Raw genomic sequence first — 19,809 nt, 5'->3', positions numbered from 1 at the left:
ACTTGTTAAAGATGTTGACCTTTCCCCCCCTGTATATTTTTGGCTCCTTTGTCAAGAATTCGATGGCTGAGTTGGGCACAGCAGGACACACCTGCAATCCAGCCCTTGATGAATAAAGCTGCCCTGGAGAGAGCTGGCTGCTCCTCCCACACACCCCACCTGTCCTGAAGCACCAGAAAAGGTGGGAAAGGTCCGGTGCTGCGCAGGGGGTCCCAGGGAACTCCCCTTCCCGACACATGGGAACTGGAGACTGCAGGAAACAGCTCATCCCTCCCTGGCACAGCACCATGCAGCCTGGTAGAGCCAAAGAGATCTGAGAACATCACCTTTCAACTCTGTGCAGCTGTACCAGCAGCCCGCTCCATATGTGGTCTTTTAATTTCTTATGCTCAGTTCTTTAATTTCCACTCTTGCCCGTATGTCTCAGGATGCTTCAGCTTTTGTCTGTGTGCTGCTCAGTTAGGTTTTAGGAATGCCGTGTCTGTGTCTTCAATCCGTCTAAACAAGTCATTCTCCCCACCCCACTCCCTCTGAGACGGGGTTTACAAATCTCTGGGTAAGAGCCCTAGCTGTCCTGAACCTAACTCTGTAGATTAGGCTGGCCTCGAACTCACAGAGATCCGCCTGCCTCTGCTGGAATTAAAGGCGTGCATCACCACTGCTGGGCCATACAGGGTTTCTCTGTGTAGCTTTGGAGCCTGTCCTGGAACTCATTCTGTAGTCCAGGCTGGCCTCGAACTCACAGAGATCCACCTGGCTCTGCCTCCCAAGTGCTAGGATTAAAGGTGTGCGCTACCACTGCCCAGCCATAATTCATTCTTTACTCCCTCTTCCACCCATATATTTTAATGCTTCTCTTATACTTCATGTACATTCTCATACTTTTCTTATTACTACATCTTCTCCTCTTTCACCCTTGATGCTTCCTTTTTATTACTTTTTAAAAATGATTTTTTTATTTATTTATGTTCCGTGTGTGTTTGCCCGAATGTATGTATGTTTATGGTCCACGTGCATGCAATTCCTTACGGTGCCAGAAGAGGGTGCTGGGTCCTCCGCAAATGAGGATGGCTCCAATAAGCTCCTGTGTTGAATAATTTGGGCAGGTTGGTAGAACTTTTGAGGACTGGGAAGTGTGGCCTTGTTGAAGGAGGTGTGTCCCTGGGGAACAGATGTGAGGTGTCAAAGCATCTCCCAGCCAGCTCCCTGCCTCTTGCTTGAGAATCAGATGTGAGCTCTCAGCTCCTGCTCCAGCGCCATGCCTGCCTGCTGCCATGCTGGTCACGGACTTTAATCCTCTGGAACCATGAGCCCCAAATTAAACATTTTCTTTTGTAAGTTGCCTCGGTCATGGTGTCTGCAACAGCAATGGGAACGTAACTAAGCTAAAGATGGTTGTGTGCAACCACGTGGGTGCTGGGAATCGAACCCAGGTCCTCTGGAAGAGCAGCCAGTGCTCTTAACCATACCTGCCCTCTTTTTTCTTTCTTTCTTTCTTTCTTTTTTTTTTTTTTTTTTTTTTTTTTTTTTTTTTTTTTTTTTGGACAGTCTCTTTACATAGCTCTGACTGTCCTGACTGGAACTCACTATGTAGACCAGACTGGTCTCGAACTCACAGAGACCCTCTTGCCTCTGCCTCCTGAGTGTTGGGATTGAAGGCGTGTGCCACCATGCCCAGCTCTTTTTACTTCTTAGTTATGACTTTCCATAGCTTTAACAGTCTCTAAAATCTCCTTCTAGCTACTTTAGCTATCTTAATTTTTTCTTTTCTAAATTAATATAATATTTAATCCTTATCTTTACCCGCCCTCTATCCCTCCTGCTTTAACCTGATTAACTTAAATGGGAACATGCTCCCTGCTGTCTTCAGGTTTTAACCTCCAGCAGTTATTGCAACCAAAGGGGCCACCGTTACTAATTGGTTAGTACATTTTCGTAGTGGGAATATCCAGCAGCCATGGTTGCTCTCTCAATTAACATCTACCAGAGAATAATACAGAGCTTACACGAGGCACCCAGAGTTCCTGAACTAAGGAATTATTTTCTGGACTACACACTCAGCTCAGCCACATCCAGTTCCCAGGTAAACACAGCAAATACTTTGACTGAAACAATACAGCTGATTTTAAAAACAAACCAAGCAAGGAAATAAACACCAGGTGCATAACTCCCAACTCAGTAACGTAAGACACATAAGAGCCCGAGACAACATAACGCCTCCCAAGATTACTGTTGTCTAACTGAATTGACACGTCATCAAACGATCTTTGAAATATTTCTGCTTTTACCCATAGATCACTGCTGTTCTCAGCCCCGGCCAGAAGCTTCTAGCTATAATGGACAGTAGTTAATGCAGAGACACAGAACTGGTCAGAGTGCTGAAATTATGTGATTGCTGAGTGCTCAGCCCTAAATGGGACGTCTGTATCAATCTACTTAAGACACAGGAACATCATGAAGGAGCAGGAAAAAGAATGTAAGTGGCCGAGTGTGGTGGCGCACGCCTTTGATCCCAGCACTCAGGAGGCAGAGCCAGGTGGATCTCTGTGAGTTCGAGGCCAGCCTAGTCTACAGAGCGAGATCCAGGACAGGCACCAAAACTACACGAAGAAACCCTGTCTCGGAGGAAAAAAAAAAAAAAAAAAAAAAAAAAACCCGACATCTCTAGCTAGAAAGATGACTTAGCTGTTAAGGGCACATACTGGTCTTCCAGAGGACCCAAGTTCAGTTCAGTGACTGACAAGCACCTGTAACTCTTGCTCCAGGAGATCTGACATCTCTTTTCTGGTCACACACAACATAGCCAAAAGACACAGAAACACATAAATAAAAATAAATCTTAAATTAAAAAAGAAAATAGACATAGGGCTGGAGAGATGGCTTAGTAGTTAAGAGCACTGGTTGCTCTTCCAGAGGTCTTGAGTTCAATTCCCAGCAACCACATGATAGCTCACAACCATCTGTAATGAGATCTGGTGCCCTCTTCTGGTTTAAAGGTGTACATGCAGGTAGAGCACTCATACATTAAATAAATAAATGAATGAATGAATGAATGAATGAATGAATGAATCTTTTTAAAAATTCAACATGTCTTCATGATAAGAGCCCTGAAGAAACAAGGAGCTGAAAGCTCACCCTTCATTGTAGTAAAGGCTGTGTTACCACAGAAATAGAGTCTTGAGACTGTTAGGAGCAATTATATAAGAGATTTGAGAGCCAGAAGTTAGAGGTCATGACTATAACCCCAGCATTTGGGTGGCAAAGGCAGAATCGTGTGTCTGAGGCCATCTGTGGCTACATAGAGAGTTTAGAGCCAGCCTGGGGTACTTGAGACCCTCTCTAAAAAGAGGAAAGAAGGAAAGGAAACGAAAGGAAGGGAGGGAGGAAGGGAAGGAATGAGGGAGGGAGGGAGGAGGGAGGGAGGAGGAGGGAGGGAGGGAGGGAAGGAGTGAGTGAGAGAGAGAGAGAGAGAAAGAAAGAAAGAAAGAAAGAAAGAAAGAAAGAAAGAAAGAAAGAAAGAAAGAAAAGACCCAATAACCTACAAAGAATGGATGAATTCTTACAAGTACACCCTACCAAGATTAAATCATGAAGGAATAGCGGACTGTAGAGGTGGCTCAGTGGTTAAGAGTGTGCACTGCTCTTCTAGAGGACCCAAGTTCAATTCTCAGCATCCATGTCAGGTAGCTCACAACCACCTGTGACTCTAGCTCCAGGGGATCTGACGTCTCTGGCCTCTGCAGGCAACCACACATCTGTGTCATATGCTTACACAGACACACACACACATGATTAAAAAAATTTTAAAAATCTTTAAAAAACATGAAGAAATAGAAAATACAAACAGACTAATAATGATGCACGAGAATGAACTATGATATTTGTGCTGGTTGGTTTTTTGTTACCTTGTCAGAAGCCGGGGTTAATCTAAGAACCTCCGTTAAGAAAGTGCCTGTATCAGACTGGCCTGTGTGCAAGCCTGTGGAGCACTTTCTCGATTAATGATTGATGTGGGTGGGCCCAACCCGTGGTGAGTGATGCCAACCCTGGACAGGTAGTCCTGGGTTGTATAAAAGGAAACCGAGCAAGCTGTGAGGAGCAAGTCAGTAAAGAGTGTTCTTCCCTTGTCAGGTTTTTGTTTGTTTTCCTTTTTTGAGACAAGGTTTTCCGTGCAGCCCTGGCTGTCCTGGAACTGGATCTTTAGGCCAGGCTGGCCTCGAACTCTGAGATCCCCTGCATCTGCCTCTCGAGTGCCGAGATTAAAGGCGTGCACCACCACTGCCGGGCTCTGCTTCAGTTTTTGCTTCCAGGTTTCTGCCTTAAGCCCCTGCCCTGGCTTTCCTTTGGGATGGACAGTGATTAGGATTTGTAAACCGAATAAACCCTTCCTCGCCAAGTTGCCTTTGGTGACGGTGCTTCCTCCCATCGACTGAGAGCAAATTGAGACAAGACCGACATCGTAATCAAGTTCTTCCGTTTACGCACCTGAAGTGTGATGGTTTTGCTGCTGAATTCCACTCAGCATTTAACAGGGGGGCAGAAACAAATCCCACGCACACTCTTCTAGCAACACTGAGGGGGAGAGAATACTCTCGAACTCATTTCACTTCTTTTTAAATAATTTTCCTTGTTCCTGAGAATTTCACACACATGCATAATGAAATGTGATCAAATATTTCCAACCTTCATTTCCCTCCTCCGACCCCATCCCCATGTCCCCCGACACACCTGCCCAGCTTTATGTCCTTTTTATTTTTGATAACCACTAAGCCCAGTTAGTCCTGCTCACGGTGTGGGGCCATCCGACCAAGCGTGGGACAGCTAAGAGTGGCCACACCCTCAGAAAAGAACGATTCCCCCTCCCCCAGCAGCTTTCAACTGCCAATAGCATCTCAGGAGGGTGGGCCTGAAGGACCCCTCCCCCATCTGTGCCAGAATTTTGGCTGGCTTGATCTTGTTCAAGTAACCTCGGTGGTTGTGAGTTCATGAGTGTGACAGGTGTGTTACCTCCAGAGGACAGCAGTTCACAGTGCTCCTCACCCTCTGGCTTTTACATTCTGCCTCCTTTTCCATGATTCAAACTCTTTTTATGGAGCCAGCATTACCCTGTTAGCAAAGCCAGACAAAGACACTACACCGAAAAAAAAAAAAATTATAGGCTAACACCCCTGGTGACGTTAGAAGCATATATCCCCAACAAAATACTAGCAAGCTGAATTCCTTAGCACACTAAAAGGGTCATTCACCATGATTAAGTGGAATTTATTCCTGGAATGCAAGGACATACATAAATCAGTATGTACCATGTGCCACATTAGCATAATGAAAGACAAAATCCATGCGATCATCTTCACAGATGCTGAAGAAGTAACAGAAAAAAAAATCAACATCCTTTCATGGTGAAATCTCAGTGAATTAATTGTCAGTAGTTTTCGCTGGGAAGGAGCAGGCAGTGACTATCCCAAAGTAAACCTGCAGAAAGGAGAGAGCTCTGTAAAAAGCTTGTCTTGGGACTGGAGAGAGGACCCAGTGGATAAGAGCGCTTGCTGTACAGGCAAAGCACTTGAGTTCAAGACCCACGTCCGCATGGCAGCTCACTACCATCTGTCACTCCTGTTCCAGGGGACCTGTTGAGGACACCAGGCATGCACATGATGCTATACCTGTGTGAAAGCAAAGCACACAAAGTAAGTCGATAAATAAAAATTGAAGAAGAAGCTTTTGTCTGCCTGTTCTCCCCTTTGGTTTCTACCAGCACCTCACTGCCCGCTGCTTCTCCCTTCCCATCTTCCCCGACCCCTGTCCACACACTCCAGTTCACCTCAGACTTCTTCTAACTTCTGAAGGGGTCTCTCACAGGGTCAGTGTGCTGTGCTGACACCGGGAGCCTGTGCTGTGTCCTCTTACTCAAGTTTTCTACAAGACCAGTTTAATAAGAAGACTCCAGCGGCCGGAGCCAATCTGCCGCCCTCACCTGTCACTAGGTCCTGGCTCTGCATGGGTTGCCGCAGTTGTTAGAAGACACAGTTGCCTAAAGGGGGGCTTGGCATGGAAATATTTTGACTCTTAAATTATGCAGTATTTAAGGAGGCTGATTTGCTGCCATTTTGATGCAATAATTATAAACCCAGGAAGGGATCTGAAGTGCAACGTGTACTAAAATCCATCATAATTAGCATGACAAATTACAAGCCAGTATTATAGGCAAGGAACATGCTGTAAAACAGAAGGAAAAGGTGTTATATGCTATAAACAAGAGTGAAAGACACTTCCCTTGGACCGGCAAGATGAAGGTAAAGGTACCTGCTGTCAGCGCTGGTGACCTACGTTAAATCCCAGGACCTACACGGTGGAAGGAGAGAACCGACTCCTGCAAGTTGTCCTCCGAACTCCACACGCACACTTCCTACACACAAATAAACATAAATACTGGGAATTGTTTCTTCAGAGAAAGAAAACGCCCTTGTCCTCTTCTGGGGGTGAGAAATTATGGTCTGACATTGTACATTGAGATCAAAGCTTGAGTAATATCCACAGGGTTTGTAAGAGTGTTGATTCTTGTCAGAGGGTGGCTTTGAACTTAGAATTCGCTTACCTCAGAGCGGTGTGCGGGAAAACCACCGAAGGAGACACACGACACGTAGCTGTAGCAGTGGATGCTCCTGTACTTCCGTGTGCTCCCACCAAGGTGACAAAGACACATCCTGCTCACACTCCTGAGTGTGTCAATTAGTGTCGTCTGCACTGTAAAGTGGATGTCAGACTGTCACCAACCACATACTTTCTAACATAAGAAACCGTCACCACGGAAGCTCTTTGAGCTCTGTTTTTAAGACCTCTGAACCATGCATGACTTAGAGCCTGCAGGAGAGGCTGTGTGGTGGACTTCAGCACCGCCATCAATAGCAACACTCAGGGAATTACAGTGTATGTACATTCCAAGTCGGAAACGCTAGTCTCCAACAAAAAAGACCATTAACTGAACAAAGCGGGCGCATGTTGATGTGTGGGCAGAAAGCTTGGAGAACGTGTAGGAACTTCAAATAAGGCAGTTCGGAGAAGAAAAATGTTACCAGCAATGAATGTGTTGTGAAACAAAGTGCAGAGGCTGGAGGAAGCACAGTATAGTCCTGGAGACATAATAAGCAGGTGGTATTTACACACACACACACACACACACACACACACACACACACACGGAAGGAAGCAGGTGATGAGATGAATGAGTAGGCAACACACTAATGGTACCAATCCTAAATAAAATGTTAAGAACAGATTGACTTTATGAAAGTATTATCAATACAGTGATGACCCTAATGCTGTAGGAATAAAAAAGGAAGCAATAATGTGTAAACTGGAGATGTTAGCAGTTTTAGGCCTATTGTCGAGTCTGAGATCTATTAATAACTGCTTTCATATTATGGGATGTGTAAACCAAAGTTTATTTATTTGTTTATTTATTTATGGTTTTTCGAAACAGGGTTTCTCTGTGTTGTTTTTTGGTGCCTGTCCTGGATCTCACTCTGTAGATCGGGCTGGCCTCGAATTCACAGAGATCCGCCTGGCTCTGCCTCTCAAGTGCTGGGATTAAGGGCAAGCAACAATGCCCAGCTTTTTTTTTATCTTATTTTTAAAATAGGGTCTTATTATGTAGCCTAAACTGGCCGTTAATTCACAATCCTCCTGCCTCAGACTCTGGAGTACTGAGATTACAGACTATAAATGAACTCCAAGTGAATTATTTGGTAATTTTGTGTAAAATTAGGTGTCTGCACATTTGGAGGCTATTTCTGGGCTCTGTTCTATTGATCTATTTGCATATATATATGTGTGTAAATTTATTTTTAAAGATTTATTTGAGGCAAGCAGATCTCTGTGAGTTCAAAGCAACCTGGCCTATATAGTTATTTCCAGGCTGGCCAGGGCTACACAGACCTCGTCTAAAGATGAAGAAGAGGATGAGGAGAAGGATAGAATAAAGGTACAGGCTGCCATGTCTGCCTCTTTACTGTTTTCACAGTGGTAGGACAATAACTCCACTACTGAGACTTTATAGCAAATTTGGAAATCTTGTAATGCTGGACTCAAAATTCTCTTCTTCATAGTTCCTTGAGATATTCTAAGTCTTTTTATTTTCCCATAGGAAAAAAGATCTATTTATTTTATATGTGTGAATGTTTTGCTCAAATGAATGTCTGTGCACCACATGTGTGCCTAGTGTCCAAGGAGGCCAGAAGAGGGCATCAGATCCCCTAGCACTGTAGTTACAGATGGTCGTGAGCTACTGGGTGGGCTCAGACCATTTCTCCAGTCCCTAGACAGTCTTTTCATTTGAATGATGAAACCCACTACTTTTGTATGTTAACTTAAAAAATTAGTTAGAAAGAAAAAGCATTGGGGGAGGAGCTGGGAGGAGCTGGGAGAGGGGAAGATGTGGTCAAAATATATTGTATAAAATTCTTAGAGAGTGAAGACATTTTTAAAAGGAAAGAATAGGAATTTTATCTAAAAAAAAAAAAAAAAAAAAAAAAAGTCAGCATCAAGTCCAATAAGAACAACATGTCACCAAGGGCTTGCTACACACCAGGCCTTGTCCTAAGTGCCTTGTCCGTGTTAACTGATTTATTTCTCATAAAACAGTTCTCTTGTATTTTTGTTTGTTTGTTTTTCTGTGTAGCTCTGGTTGCCCTGGAACTCTTGCTGTAGACGAGGGTTGGCCTGGAACTCACAGAGATCCGCTTGCCTCTGCCCTCCAAAAGCTGGGATTAAAGGTGCATCACTACATGCAGCTAAATGTTCTCAGTTATTGTTATTCCTGTTCTTGTTATATAAAAGAGGAAACTAAAACTGAGAGTGGTAAATAGCTACGCTCAAGTAGGAAATAGCAGACCTCAGACTTGAACCAAGGTGGCCCGGCTTTAGTGCCACACAGGGCAGTGTGTCACACAGGGCAGTGACACTAAATCTCCTCTAATAAAAACCTCTGACTAGAATTAAAGGGAAAGTCACTATACCTCAATATGATCAACACAAACGCTAGAGGCCAACAGTGAGCTTAACTATAGAAAATGAATTTCAATTAAAATCCAGGTGCAATTTTACTGTGGTCTTTCTACCTGTGTATTACACCATCCTTAGCCTCCTGGTTCTGGATGACATAGAAAGGGTGGACTATGGGTAGAGGAGAACAGAGTGTCAGCTGCATGATTGAGAAGGTTACTCTGGAATGAATAGATCAGACTAAATTGCAGGATCACATGGTGAAGCGCTAATCTAATTGGTAATTTTTATCAATAAAAAAATCAGGAGTCAAATATTGAGGCAAGAACCTGAAAGATCAGAGAACCAGGAGCAGCCGCTGGTTGCTTCCTACCTCTTCCATTCCTTGGTCCAAAAGGCCCGAGACCCTCTCTCTGCCCCACCTTACTACTTCCTGTCTCCTCTCCCTACAGTCCTCTAAACCTCTATGGTTAATTTTGATCAGCTAGTGGCTGGCCCTGCCCTGACTCCAAGCAAGCTTTATTTGTCAGAACACAATCAAAATATCACACAACATTTCCCCCTTTTTGTCTAAATAAAAAGCAAAGGTTTTTAACTAATATAGTAAAACTATATACAATAACTTTATACAAATATATACAGGCAAAAATTACATTAACAATTTCCAATACATTTGCATTTGACAAATTCAGAGAAAATACTCCATTATCTGTCCTATCATGGTGAGTCCAAAGTGTTGCACATAATTCACTTTCTATCCTAACTTGCATTATCAACCCAAAACTATCTTTTTATGTCTCTCAACCTTATACACTTTGCACCTCTTTTGTGAGTGTTTTTTTCTGAATTTGGTAACAAGGAAAATTATAACTATGACTATCTAGTCTTCAACTCCATCAGAGACCTGAGAAGGATATAATGTTACCTGAGTAAACAGGAAATGCAGAGCAAACAACTTTCAAAAGTAAGAAATGACAGAAACAGCTGGCTGGCTGGACAGTCACCCAAGGTCCCTCTGTAGTGTTGGAGTATCCATCTTTGGCCTTCAGGCCTAGCATATCTGACAGACTTTCCTGTGAAGCAGGATTTTTGAAGGACTGTCCCACTTTGTCTTGGCAAGGTTTGGTAGTTACTTTCTTTTGTGTCCAATTTGGACAGCATACTATCAGCTGCTGAGGCAAGGGCAGTTTCTTGCCCAGTGGCTAACTTTTGCCACAAAGAAAGTAAACTCCATGGAGTTTCTTTGACACCCATCATCTCCCCTGGAGTAAATGGGTACTGCCAGGAGCAGACATGTCTAATCGTCATTTAAAAAAAAAAAAGAACCTTATGCTATTGAAACACTTTAAATATCATATTTTGTAGATCTCTGAAGACCACCTATCTAAAATATATCTCTGTTTGACCTTGAAAACATACCTAACATGACTACAAGTTTGATTGTAATAGGTGACTAATTATTAAACTGCATTTCTATGTTATCCTAGATAGTTTGCAATAATAACTTTCAAGAACTAGAAAATTACATTAAATTGTTAAATGAGATGTATAGGTATAATACCTCAAACAGGAGTAGAAACATATGTACAGTATTTTCTAATCAAAATAACCTTAAATTTGTATCAATATACAAAAAGTCATACCAATGTAAAATATTTAAGACTGGAAGTTGCTTTTTTGGCTTAAAAGTAGATTCAATAATCTCCCTTATTATCCTGTCATTTCTATATTCCCCCCTTTTTCTTTTCAGAACAATATCCCTGAATCTAATCTCCTTTATTCAGCTTTTTTCCTGACCATTACCAGTAACAACTTATAACCAACCACCCCAAACAATGACAAATCTCTATAACCCACTGAACAACCAAAAACCGCCCACTCCACCTCTTGGGAATGTGGGGAGATGCTGCAAGAGGCCCCCCAAGTCATTTCCCAATGGCAAAGGGCTACCTTCTCTATCCCTTGTTGATCTACATTCATTGGTCCAATGTTGGCCTTTGCCTCATCTTCTGCATACTCCAGAAGACAGGGGCCTTCTGTTTAGGTTATTCCTAGAAAAAGCATTGCTTCTAGGAATGCCCTGCCTACAATCCCTTTTTAGGTGACCTTGTTTACTGTAATTAAAACATCTGACATTTTGATTTTTCTTCACACCTCTGGAAATCACCTCTTCTATCCAAGCATCACCATGATTATGAGATTCAATATTGACTGTATCTCGGATCCATTCCTCTCTGGGTGCTGATCTTGCCTTTAAAGGCCTATTTACCCTTTTGTATTGTGAATTAGCATTTTCAAAAGCCAAAGATTCAATTACTTTTTGTCAAGCTTTTGGATTTGGTATCATTCTATTTATAGATGAAATCAATCTTTGTAAAAAATCAGTTAAGGTTTCCTTTGGGTCCTGTATAACTTTAGTAAATGACTCCGTTCTCTTTCTGACTTCTTCAACTCTGCTCCAAGCATTCAAAGCTGCTGCATGGCATAGAGCCAAGGTGTGGTCATCATACATAGACTGTCTTTGACATCAGCATAATCGTCCTCTCTAAGAAGTGGGTCTTGGGAAATTTCCATACCTCTAACCCTACATCATAGCCAAGTGGCTTTTTTGGAAGTTACTTTTTAAATTGAGAAGCAAACAAATGTTCTATTTGTATTTCTTCAACCCAAACCACAAACTGTGTAGTAACCGAATCTACAGATACCATGTTTAAATCCAAAAAGGTTAAATTTCTTTTTTCAAAGGGCCTCAGATTCAATTAAGTAAGGGAGAAAGCCAGCCCTGATGGATGTGTGATCCTAGCACTCGGGAGGCTGAAGCAGGAGGATGGTGGTTTTGAGGTGAGCCGAGGATACACAGTGAGACCTTGTCTCAAAAACAGAACAACAGGAGCTGGAGAGGTAGCTCAGCAGTTGAGACCACTTCCTGTCACAGAGGACCCAGGTTCGGCTCCCAGCACCCACATGGCAGCTCACAACCATCTGCAACCTCAGTTCCAAGGGTTCTGATGCCCTTTTCTGACCTCTTCAGGCATCAGGCACACACACACACACACACACACACACACACACACACACACACGCACGATTTTACAACAATGAAGATGTATAGCTCAGTTTTGTTGAAAAGATAAAGGAACTGTCGCTCCTTTGAGCAGCAGCTGAGCAGCAGCGTGGACTCTGCCCTGGCCCTGGCATAGAGACGTGTCATGCGGGCGACTGACTGGGGCTGCACCGGCCTGCTGTGCCTGACAGCAACAGTTATAAACCAGCAGTGCAGCTGGTATTTGAACAATCCCAGCACAGCATGGCTCTCTGTGCTCCTGGCTTCCTCCTCTTCAGTAAGGCCATTCTGTTTCCAGGGTTTCCCCCTTGTCTTCGTGGCAGTGTCCATCCTGCACGCCACATCAGCAAGCCCTAGATGTGTAAATAGTTTGCAGCCAGAGAAACTAAAACGCGCTCCTTGCTCAATATTTAGGATTTACTGGCTTCACATGGGGTTGAACATTCCTTTGTTCTCACCATCGTCCCAGCCATCTTTGTGGCAGTTGCACCACGGAATGGTCTGTTCTGTTCTGTTTTGAGGAAAGCCCAGGTTGGCCTTGAACTAGTTATGTAGGTGAGGCAGCTTCTTCCTCCACCTCCCAAATCTGAAAACTTTAGTGTTTCCCACCACACCCATGGAGTTACCTTCTAAAATATCGCTGCACTGACATTTGGTTCATGTTAGCTGGTAGCCATGCCCTTAAACATCCATTCCCAAATCTTCCAACGTGGTCTTGATGGTCACAGATTGTTTGACGAGTCCCTGATCATTTTGAAATATTTCCTCATTAGAACTCTGGAGCCTAATTCAAGCACAATGCCCAATCTCAAGAAGATAGCCGGAGGCTGATGGGAGCAGTGTCCAAATGAGACAGGGTTTCTCTGTAGTTTCGGTGCCTATCCTGGATCTCCCTCTGTAGACCAGGCTGGCCCCAAACTCACAGAGATCCGCCTGCCTCTGCCTCCTGAGTAGTGGGATTAAAAGCGTGCGTCACTGCCACCTGGCCTTAAGTAAGCCATTTTTTAAAAAGTGTTTAAGTCAAAGAGCCAACTTTTGCATTTTGTTTTGGTTTTGGTGTTTGTTTTGTTTTGGAGGGGGTTTGTTTGTTTGTTTTGTTTTGTGTTTTGTTTTGTTTTTTAAGACAGGGCTTCTCTGTGTAGCCCTGGCTGTCCTGGAACTCACTTTGTAGACTCGGCTGGCCTCAAACTCGGAGATTCGCCTGCCCCTATCTTCCAAGTGCTGGGATTAAAGGGGTGCACCACTACTGCCCGGCATGAAGATTTTTGTTGTTGATGTTTTGTTTTGTTTTTCGAGACAGGGTTTCTCTGTGTCACCCTGGTCATCCTTGTAGGGACTCCAGCCCACTCAAGCATGTAGCTCTGGCAGGCCTTGCCCGTCTCCCCAATTCCCTCTGCCTTGCTAAACACTGTTAGATGACATTCCTGAAGCTACTCCCAAGGTCCATTCCCTTATTTGGCCACTTCCTCCTCCTGAGGCTGACTACTAAGGGCCAGCAATCAGAAGCCCCCTTTGGCTCACCTCGTTAACATGCCCAAATAAAATTAAACACCTCATCCTAACATGGGGCTTCTCATTTAACCTTCATAAGCCACCGTTTTCCTGTGCGTCACGTCTGTTCCTCTCTGCCCAGAGGCAGTCCTTTGTCCTCGGGGCAAACATCCCTACCCCCTCTCCCTTGTCCCTGTCCCCCTTCTCCCTCATGCCCTGTCTCCTGTTTTTGTCCCTTATTCTGCTCTTTGTCCCTCTAGGGCACTTAAGTCCCCTTTCTGCTGAGAACTTAGTCTTGGGGGTCTTAAGCCAACACTTTTCCTTTTAGTCCTGGAACTCACTCTGTAGACCAGGCTGGCCTCGAATTTGGAGATCCTGGCCTCCTGAGTAGTGGGATCAAAAGTGTGCGCCACCACTGCCTGACAAAAGAGCCAACTTTTTTTTTTTTTTTTTTTTTTTTTTTTTTTTTTTTCCGAGACAGGGTTTCTCTGTGTAGCTTTGGAGCCTTTCCTGGAACTCACTCTGTAGACCAGGCTGGCCTCAAACTCATAGAGATCCGCCTAGCTCTGCCTCCCAAGTGCTGGCATTAAAGGTGTGCCACCACAGCCCAGTAAAAGAGCTGACTTTTATGAGGAAGAAATTGTAAAGAACCAGAAGAATTCCCCTCAGAAAACCCCAAGGTTTTCAAATTAGTTAAGAGAATAGGGCTGGAGAGATGGCTCAGAGGTTAAGAGCAGCGGCTGCTCTTCCAGAGGTCCTGAGTTCAATTCCCAGCAACCACATGGTGGCTCACAACCATCTGTAATGAGATCTGGTGCCCTCTTCTGGCCTGCAGGGACACATGCAGGCAGAACATTGTATGCATAATAAATAAATCTTAAAAAAAAAAAAAAGAAAAAGAAAAGAAAGAAAGCTTTTTTGAGCCGGGTGGTGGTGGCGCTCGCCTTTAATCCCAGTACTTGGGAGGCAGAGCCAGGCGGATCTCTGTGAGTTCGAGGCCAGCCTGGGCTACCAAGTGAGCTCCAGGAAAGGCGCAAAGCTACGCAGAGAAACCCTGTCTCGAACCCCCCCCCCAAAAAAAAAGAGAGAATAATAATTTGTGTGTGTGGTTTTATTTGATATAGATTTTATTGGCTTGTATTCATTGTGGCTAGTGATGCATATAGTTTTGACACAAGTGTCATGTGCTTTGACCATGCTCATTCTCCACCCTCCTTTACCCGTTTTCCCTCTGTTCATGTCCCGTTGTGTGTGTGTGTGTGTGTGTGTGTGTGTGTGTGTGTGTGATTTGATATATCTACATACAATCTGGGATCCATGAATGTAATATTTGTTTCTCATCATCTGACTTATTTTGCTTGATCTGATGCTCTCTAGTTGTGTCAGGGTCTCACTGAGTAGCTGAGGCTGGCTTTGAACATGATTCCCTCTCAAGTGCTAGGATAAAAAGTATGAGTCACTATGCCCAGGTGGGAATCTGAAGAACAAAAATGCCTGTTTCTAGTAGGAAAATAAAGTATTCACAAATTTCAAACTATGGATAACATATTAGAACAAAGCCATAGTTAGCCTCGGCCAGTGAGTCCAACAAAGCAAGAGCAGAAGGTCTTTCTAGATTCTTAGTCTCTAGGAAGCCAGCAGCTCTGGTGGATAGTTCCAGAAGCACCTGCAGACCAGAGTGCATGCCCAGGATTCACAGGGTGTGCTTGGGAACGTGCTCGGGGTGGCACCCCATCAAGTAAAGCTCTCTTGGCTTTCTAAGGACACAGGAGTCAATAAGATCATTCCATTGATTTCCAGCCCCAAACCTTCCTTAAAGCTTCCTTCACATCCTTGTTTCTCAAAGAGTAGATTAAGGGATTCAGCATCGGGATCACCACTGTGTAGATGACAGCGACCACGCGGTCCTGGGTCAAGGAGTAGCTGGACTTAGGGCGCAGGTACATAAAAAGAGTCGTGCCAAAAAAGAAGCACACAGCGGTGAGGTGGGATGTACAGGTGGAAAACGCCTTGAACCTGCCTTGGGTTGAGTTCATCTGTAGGATGGCGATGAGGATTAAGAGGTAGGAGATCAAGATGGTGAGCGTGCAGCTCAGAAGGTTGAAACCTGCGAAGACGAAGAGCAAGACCTCACACAGCCAAGTGTCCACACAGGACAGGGACAGGATGGGTGGTCCATCACAGAAAAAATGAGTGACCACGTGAGCACCACAGAAGCTCAGACTGAAGATACAGCTCGTGTGGATAAGAGAATTGAGGAACCCTGCACTGTAGGAGCCCACGATCAGAGAGGCACAGACGTTAGGAGACATGATGCTAGGGTAGAGCAGAGGATTACAGACAGCGACATAGCGATCATAGGCCATGGCAGCAATGAGATAGCACTCGCTGGTGGCGAAGCCCGCATAAAAGAACATCTGAGCCATGCAGCCAAGATAAGAGATCACCTTTCTCTTAGCCAAGAAGTTCAGCAGCGTCTGGGGGACCACCGTAGAAGAATAGCAGAAATCCAGGAATGAAAGGCTCTTGAGGAGGGAGTACATGGGTGTGTGCAGAGTGACGCTCACATGGATTAGAAAGAACATGGTCAGGTTCCCTAGCACAGTGACGGAGTACATGGCCAGGAATACCACAAAGAGTAGCCTTTGAAGCTGGGGGTCACTGGTGAGGCCCAAGAGTTCAAACTCCATCTCTCGGCTCAGGTTTGTCCTTTCCATATTTGTTCAGTACTCTGGGGTGTAGACAGACAGACGCCCAAGGCTCTTACAGTTTGCTCCTATTTTAAGGACAGCTTTCTGGAGATTAGGGTCTTTCAAAGAGATCTGGCCTTGTAGACAGGACTGCCATAGGAGAAGACCGTCTCTACTCGACTGTCTGGTTGATTAGTAAGCATTACTTGAAAAGCAATGGGAAATATAACAACTATATGAAATTAATCTTTTTGAGATCATAAAAATTTAAATAATGAGACATTCACTCTTTGAATCCACATTTAGTTTTCCGTCCGAGTAACTGTTTCCCTCCTAAGAAAGTCTAGAGCGCCTGATGGCAGGGAGATCATGGGCTACAGGCAATGTGTTCTCTGTAAGCACAAAGTGAGCAGGGGCTTCTTCACTGACTATGTGTGTCACCTGTGGCATGGATTGAATGTCTCTGAGTTTCAGTTTTCTCATCTGTAGAGTAAGAACAGCAGTTATGTTAAACTATTGTGAAAAGTGAGTGAGTAAAACACAAATCACTTGAACGCAGACCAGCACACTGAGGAAATTCAAGGGAGGCTTGCAATGACTGTTCTCACAGGGGAGACAGACCTACTGCATAAATACGTGGGATAAACGGGATAACGCAATAACAAAATTTAACGTGAAACCTACCACCCAATAGTTTAGATAGGAATATCTAAACATGCATAGCAAGAGCGAGTGAACAGGCTTTCCAGGGACCTGAAGTTCATTCACTAGCTCAGCTGGACGTCCACCCCTAGGCATAGTCTGCTTCTAGCTACCATGGTTGCTAAAGATGATGGTGGGCTGAGGATACGGAAAGATGGGGGTGGTATAATGAACAAACTGACTTTGTGGACTAGGGATCATCCAACAAGGGAAACCTCCCACCCATGCCTACGAAAGTACCCATCATTTCCAGTAAGCAAAAATCACCCCAAATTCAGGGGCTATTGGTAGACAAGGATCAGGCCCCCTCTAAGGCTGAAGTCTGTAAAAATGTCTTTTCTATTTAGAGAAACATCACCCTCTCCCTGCTCTATTGACTCCTCTGGGTCCTGGAATGGTTTTAGTACCCAGTGCTTTGTCAAGGACCCAATTTTTCAGGCTTTGAAGCCAGCAGGCATGACTAGGTAGGACAAAAACAGCAAATGTCAGCTCCTCTCCCTGTCCTGCAGGGAACGCATCTGTGGAAGATGTTGGGAGGATCCAGGAGCATCCAGAGTTGTACTGACTACACAGAAACGTTGGTTAACCCCACTGCTAGACTCTTCAGGATCTTGGCAGGACCAGGGCAGAAGACTAGATAGATAAAAAACTGAATTTAGCTGTGGGTAAGTAACTAAGGGACCATGTCTGTCAATGGAAGGCTGTGTGTGATAGTAAGAAAAGCATTTGTGGGGGGGGGGGTAGAGAGATGGCTCCAAGTTTGAGGGTACTGAGTTCCAGAGGATCCAGATTCGGTTCTGAGCACCCACCTCAGACAGGTCACAACCACCTGTAACTCTAGTTTCAGGGGATCTGATGCCCTCTTCTGACTTCCATGTACAAAAGTGGCATACACTCATGTAGAAACACACACACACATGCATATAATGATGATGATCATGATAATGATAATGATAATGATAATGATAATGATAATGATAATGATAATGATAATGATAGAAGCTACTTTTGGTAATGCCCAAAGATAGCATGCTCTGGTAGAGCCAGCACTGAAAACAGAGGGCAGACTTGAACACAGAGCTTCTGGAGCAGAAGGAGAAGAGTGTGTCTTGACTTATTTCAAGTTGCTGGGATGTAACATGAAGCTTACCTTATCCCAGTAGCTACTTTACAATGAACTCCAGTACTGCAGAATGTAGGGTTCTAGAATTGAGCTGTTCACATCGTCAACCCCATTGGGTTCAAAAGTCAACTTAATTCAAAGGTGAATTACAAGACTTGAGAGAAATAACGGTGAAAGTCTGGGAAGGAAATAACTTACAAGAATCAAGAAAGTCAGTAGCTGGTCTTTAAGCGTAGAGTAGAACTTCTCAAAATCCAACTTGGAATCTTCTTTCCTCAGAAACCTGTTTTAGTTTAGGTAACAACCCTCTCAGTATTTCTCTGATTGGAAAAATAGACAGAACCAGGAAAACAGCAACAAGAACAAACTTTAGAATGTGCCCAGCGCCTGGGTTGGGCAGATGAAGAGGACCCTCCAATGGGGCAGCTTATCTCTCTCCTCACTCATTGCTTACCACTCTACTCCAATCTGCACTAAATGAAAAATCCTGCATAATACAAAGAATTAGTCAAAAAAAAAAAAACAGATTATAGAGAGATTGGTATCTGGTATGCTTTGAAATAACCACTCTTCTGTGGGTGGCAGTTTATACCTTAGAGGAAGAAAACCTAAAGTGAGCTTTATTATTTTAAAAGGGGGAAGAGGGGCTGGCAAGATTGCTCAGTGGTTAAGGACACTAGCTGCTCTTCTAGAGGACCCTGGCTCCATTCCCAGAATGTATGTGGTGGCCCCAAACTATCTATAACTAGTTCCAGAGGATCCAATGCCCTTTTCTGACTTCCTTGGACACAAAAGTGGTGCAATAGATATACACATAGGCAAAACACCCATACACATAAAATAAAAAATAAAAATAAAAGATTAGGAGTGGAGTACCTAGCAGGTAAAGGAGTTGGAAGGGACCTTATTTATACTTGACTCCTCAATTTCCTGCCTGTGACAAAGCAGTGAAGGAATATATGAAGGACCCCGGGCAGCAACACAGCCAGAGATCTTAAAGATCTTTAGGCAACGGCAATTTTTAAACAGTGAGGTGTCTTACCCAGGGATCAATAGAGAACCTTACTATATGTGCAGGTCCCAGGTTTCAACTGCAGGAAATCTGATCCAATAGATCAACAGACGAAACAACAACTCCAATGATTTCACGATAGGTGGTCTCTGAACCTTAGGAATCACTAGACCATGGGGTGTCTACAGAGGACACAGACCTTCTTGAGCCCCAAATCCTTTCCTAACTTGCTGAAATTCTCTGTGTCCTGGATATCAGTAGGATGGTTGTCCTGAATGGTCTCTTCCATCCAGAAGCTATGCCAGTAGGTAATAATTCTCAGACATCTGGGCTACCTGGTTGTCATCCAACACCAGATGAGATGTTTTGTAAGCCAATTCCTAGCACACAACTTGATGGTACTGGATTTGCTCTGGAACTCTGAGCACAGACCTTCAGTGAAAGGACCATGAAGACAAAGGCAGGCTTTGTGTCTATTGACTAAATCTGGGGGTCTCACGGGGTAAGGAGTGAGGCAGCCCCCTTCTCTGGGAACCCCTCACCACCAGTCTTGTGTGGGCGAGAGACTCCCCGGGGCCATCTTTCCCTCTGGGCCGCTCACAACTAGGACGTGTTCATGATGGGATTTTAGGAGGCAGATGAGGTAGGGAGAATAATTGGTCCCACAAAGACCCATTAAAGTGTTTGTGACTTTGTTGTCTCCAAGAGTCTCTGCCCATGAGGAGTC

General features: G+C 44.2%; 1 protein-coding gene across 1 annotated transcript; it reads right to left on the bottom strand.

The window, feature by feature from the left end:
- Positions 1-15,336: 15,336 nt before the first annotated feature.
- LOC114682238 (olfactory receptor 5AU1) lies at positions 15,337-16,272 on the bottom strand. Its single transcript, XM_028856074.1, has one exon. It carries the CDS (start codon positions 16,270-16,272, stop codon positions 15,337-15,339), a length of 936 nt encoding a protein of 311 aa, XP_028711907.1.
- Between the last annotated feature and the right edge of the window lie 3,537 nt (positions 16,273-19,809).

The sequence above is a fragment of the Peromyscus leucopus genome, chromosome 9, assembly GCF_004664715.2.
Source record: "Peromyscus leucopus breed LL Stock chromosome 9, UCI_PerLeu_2.1, whole genome shotgun sequence".
In the NCBI taxonomy this organism is placed as follows: domain Eukaryota; kingdom Metazoa; phylum Chordata; class Mammalia; order Rodentia; family Cricetidae; genus Peromyscus; species Peromyscus leucopus.
This window is presented reverse-complemented; position numbering and strand designations above follow the sequence as displayed.

Excerpts from the sequence above, each read along its gene's own strand:
- LOC114682238 (XM_028856074.1), bottom strand. The coding sequence starts at position 16,272 with ATGGAAAGGACAAACCTGAGCCGAGAGATGGAGTTTGAACTCTTGGGC.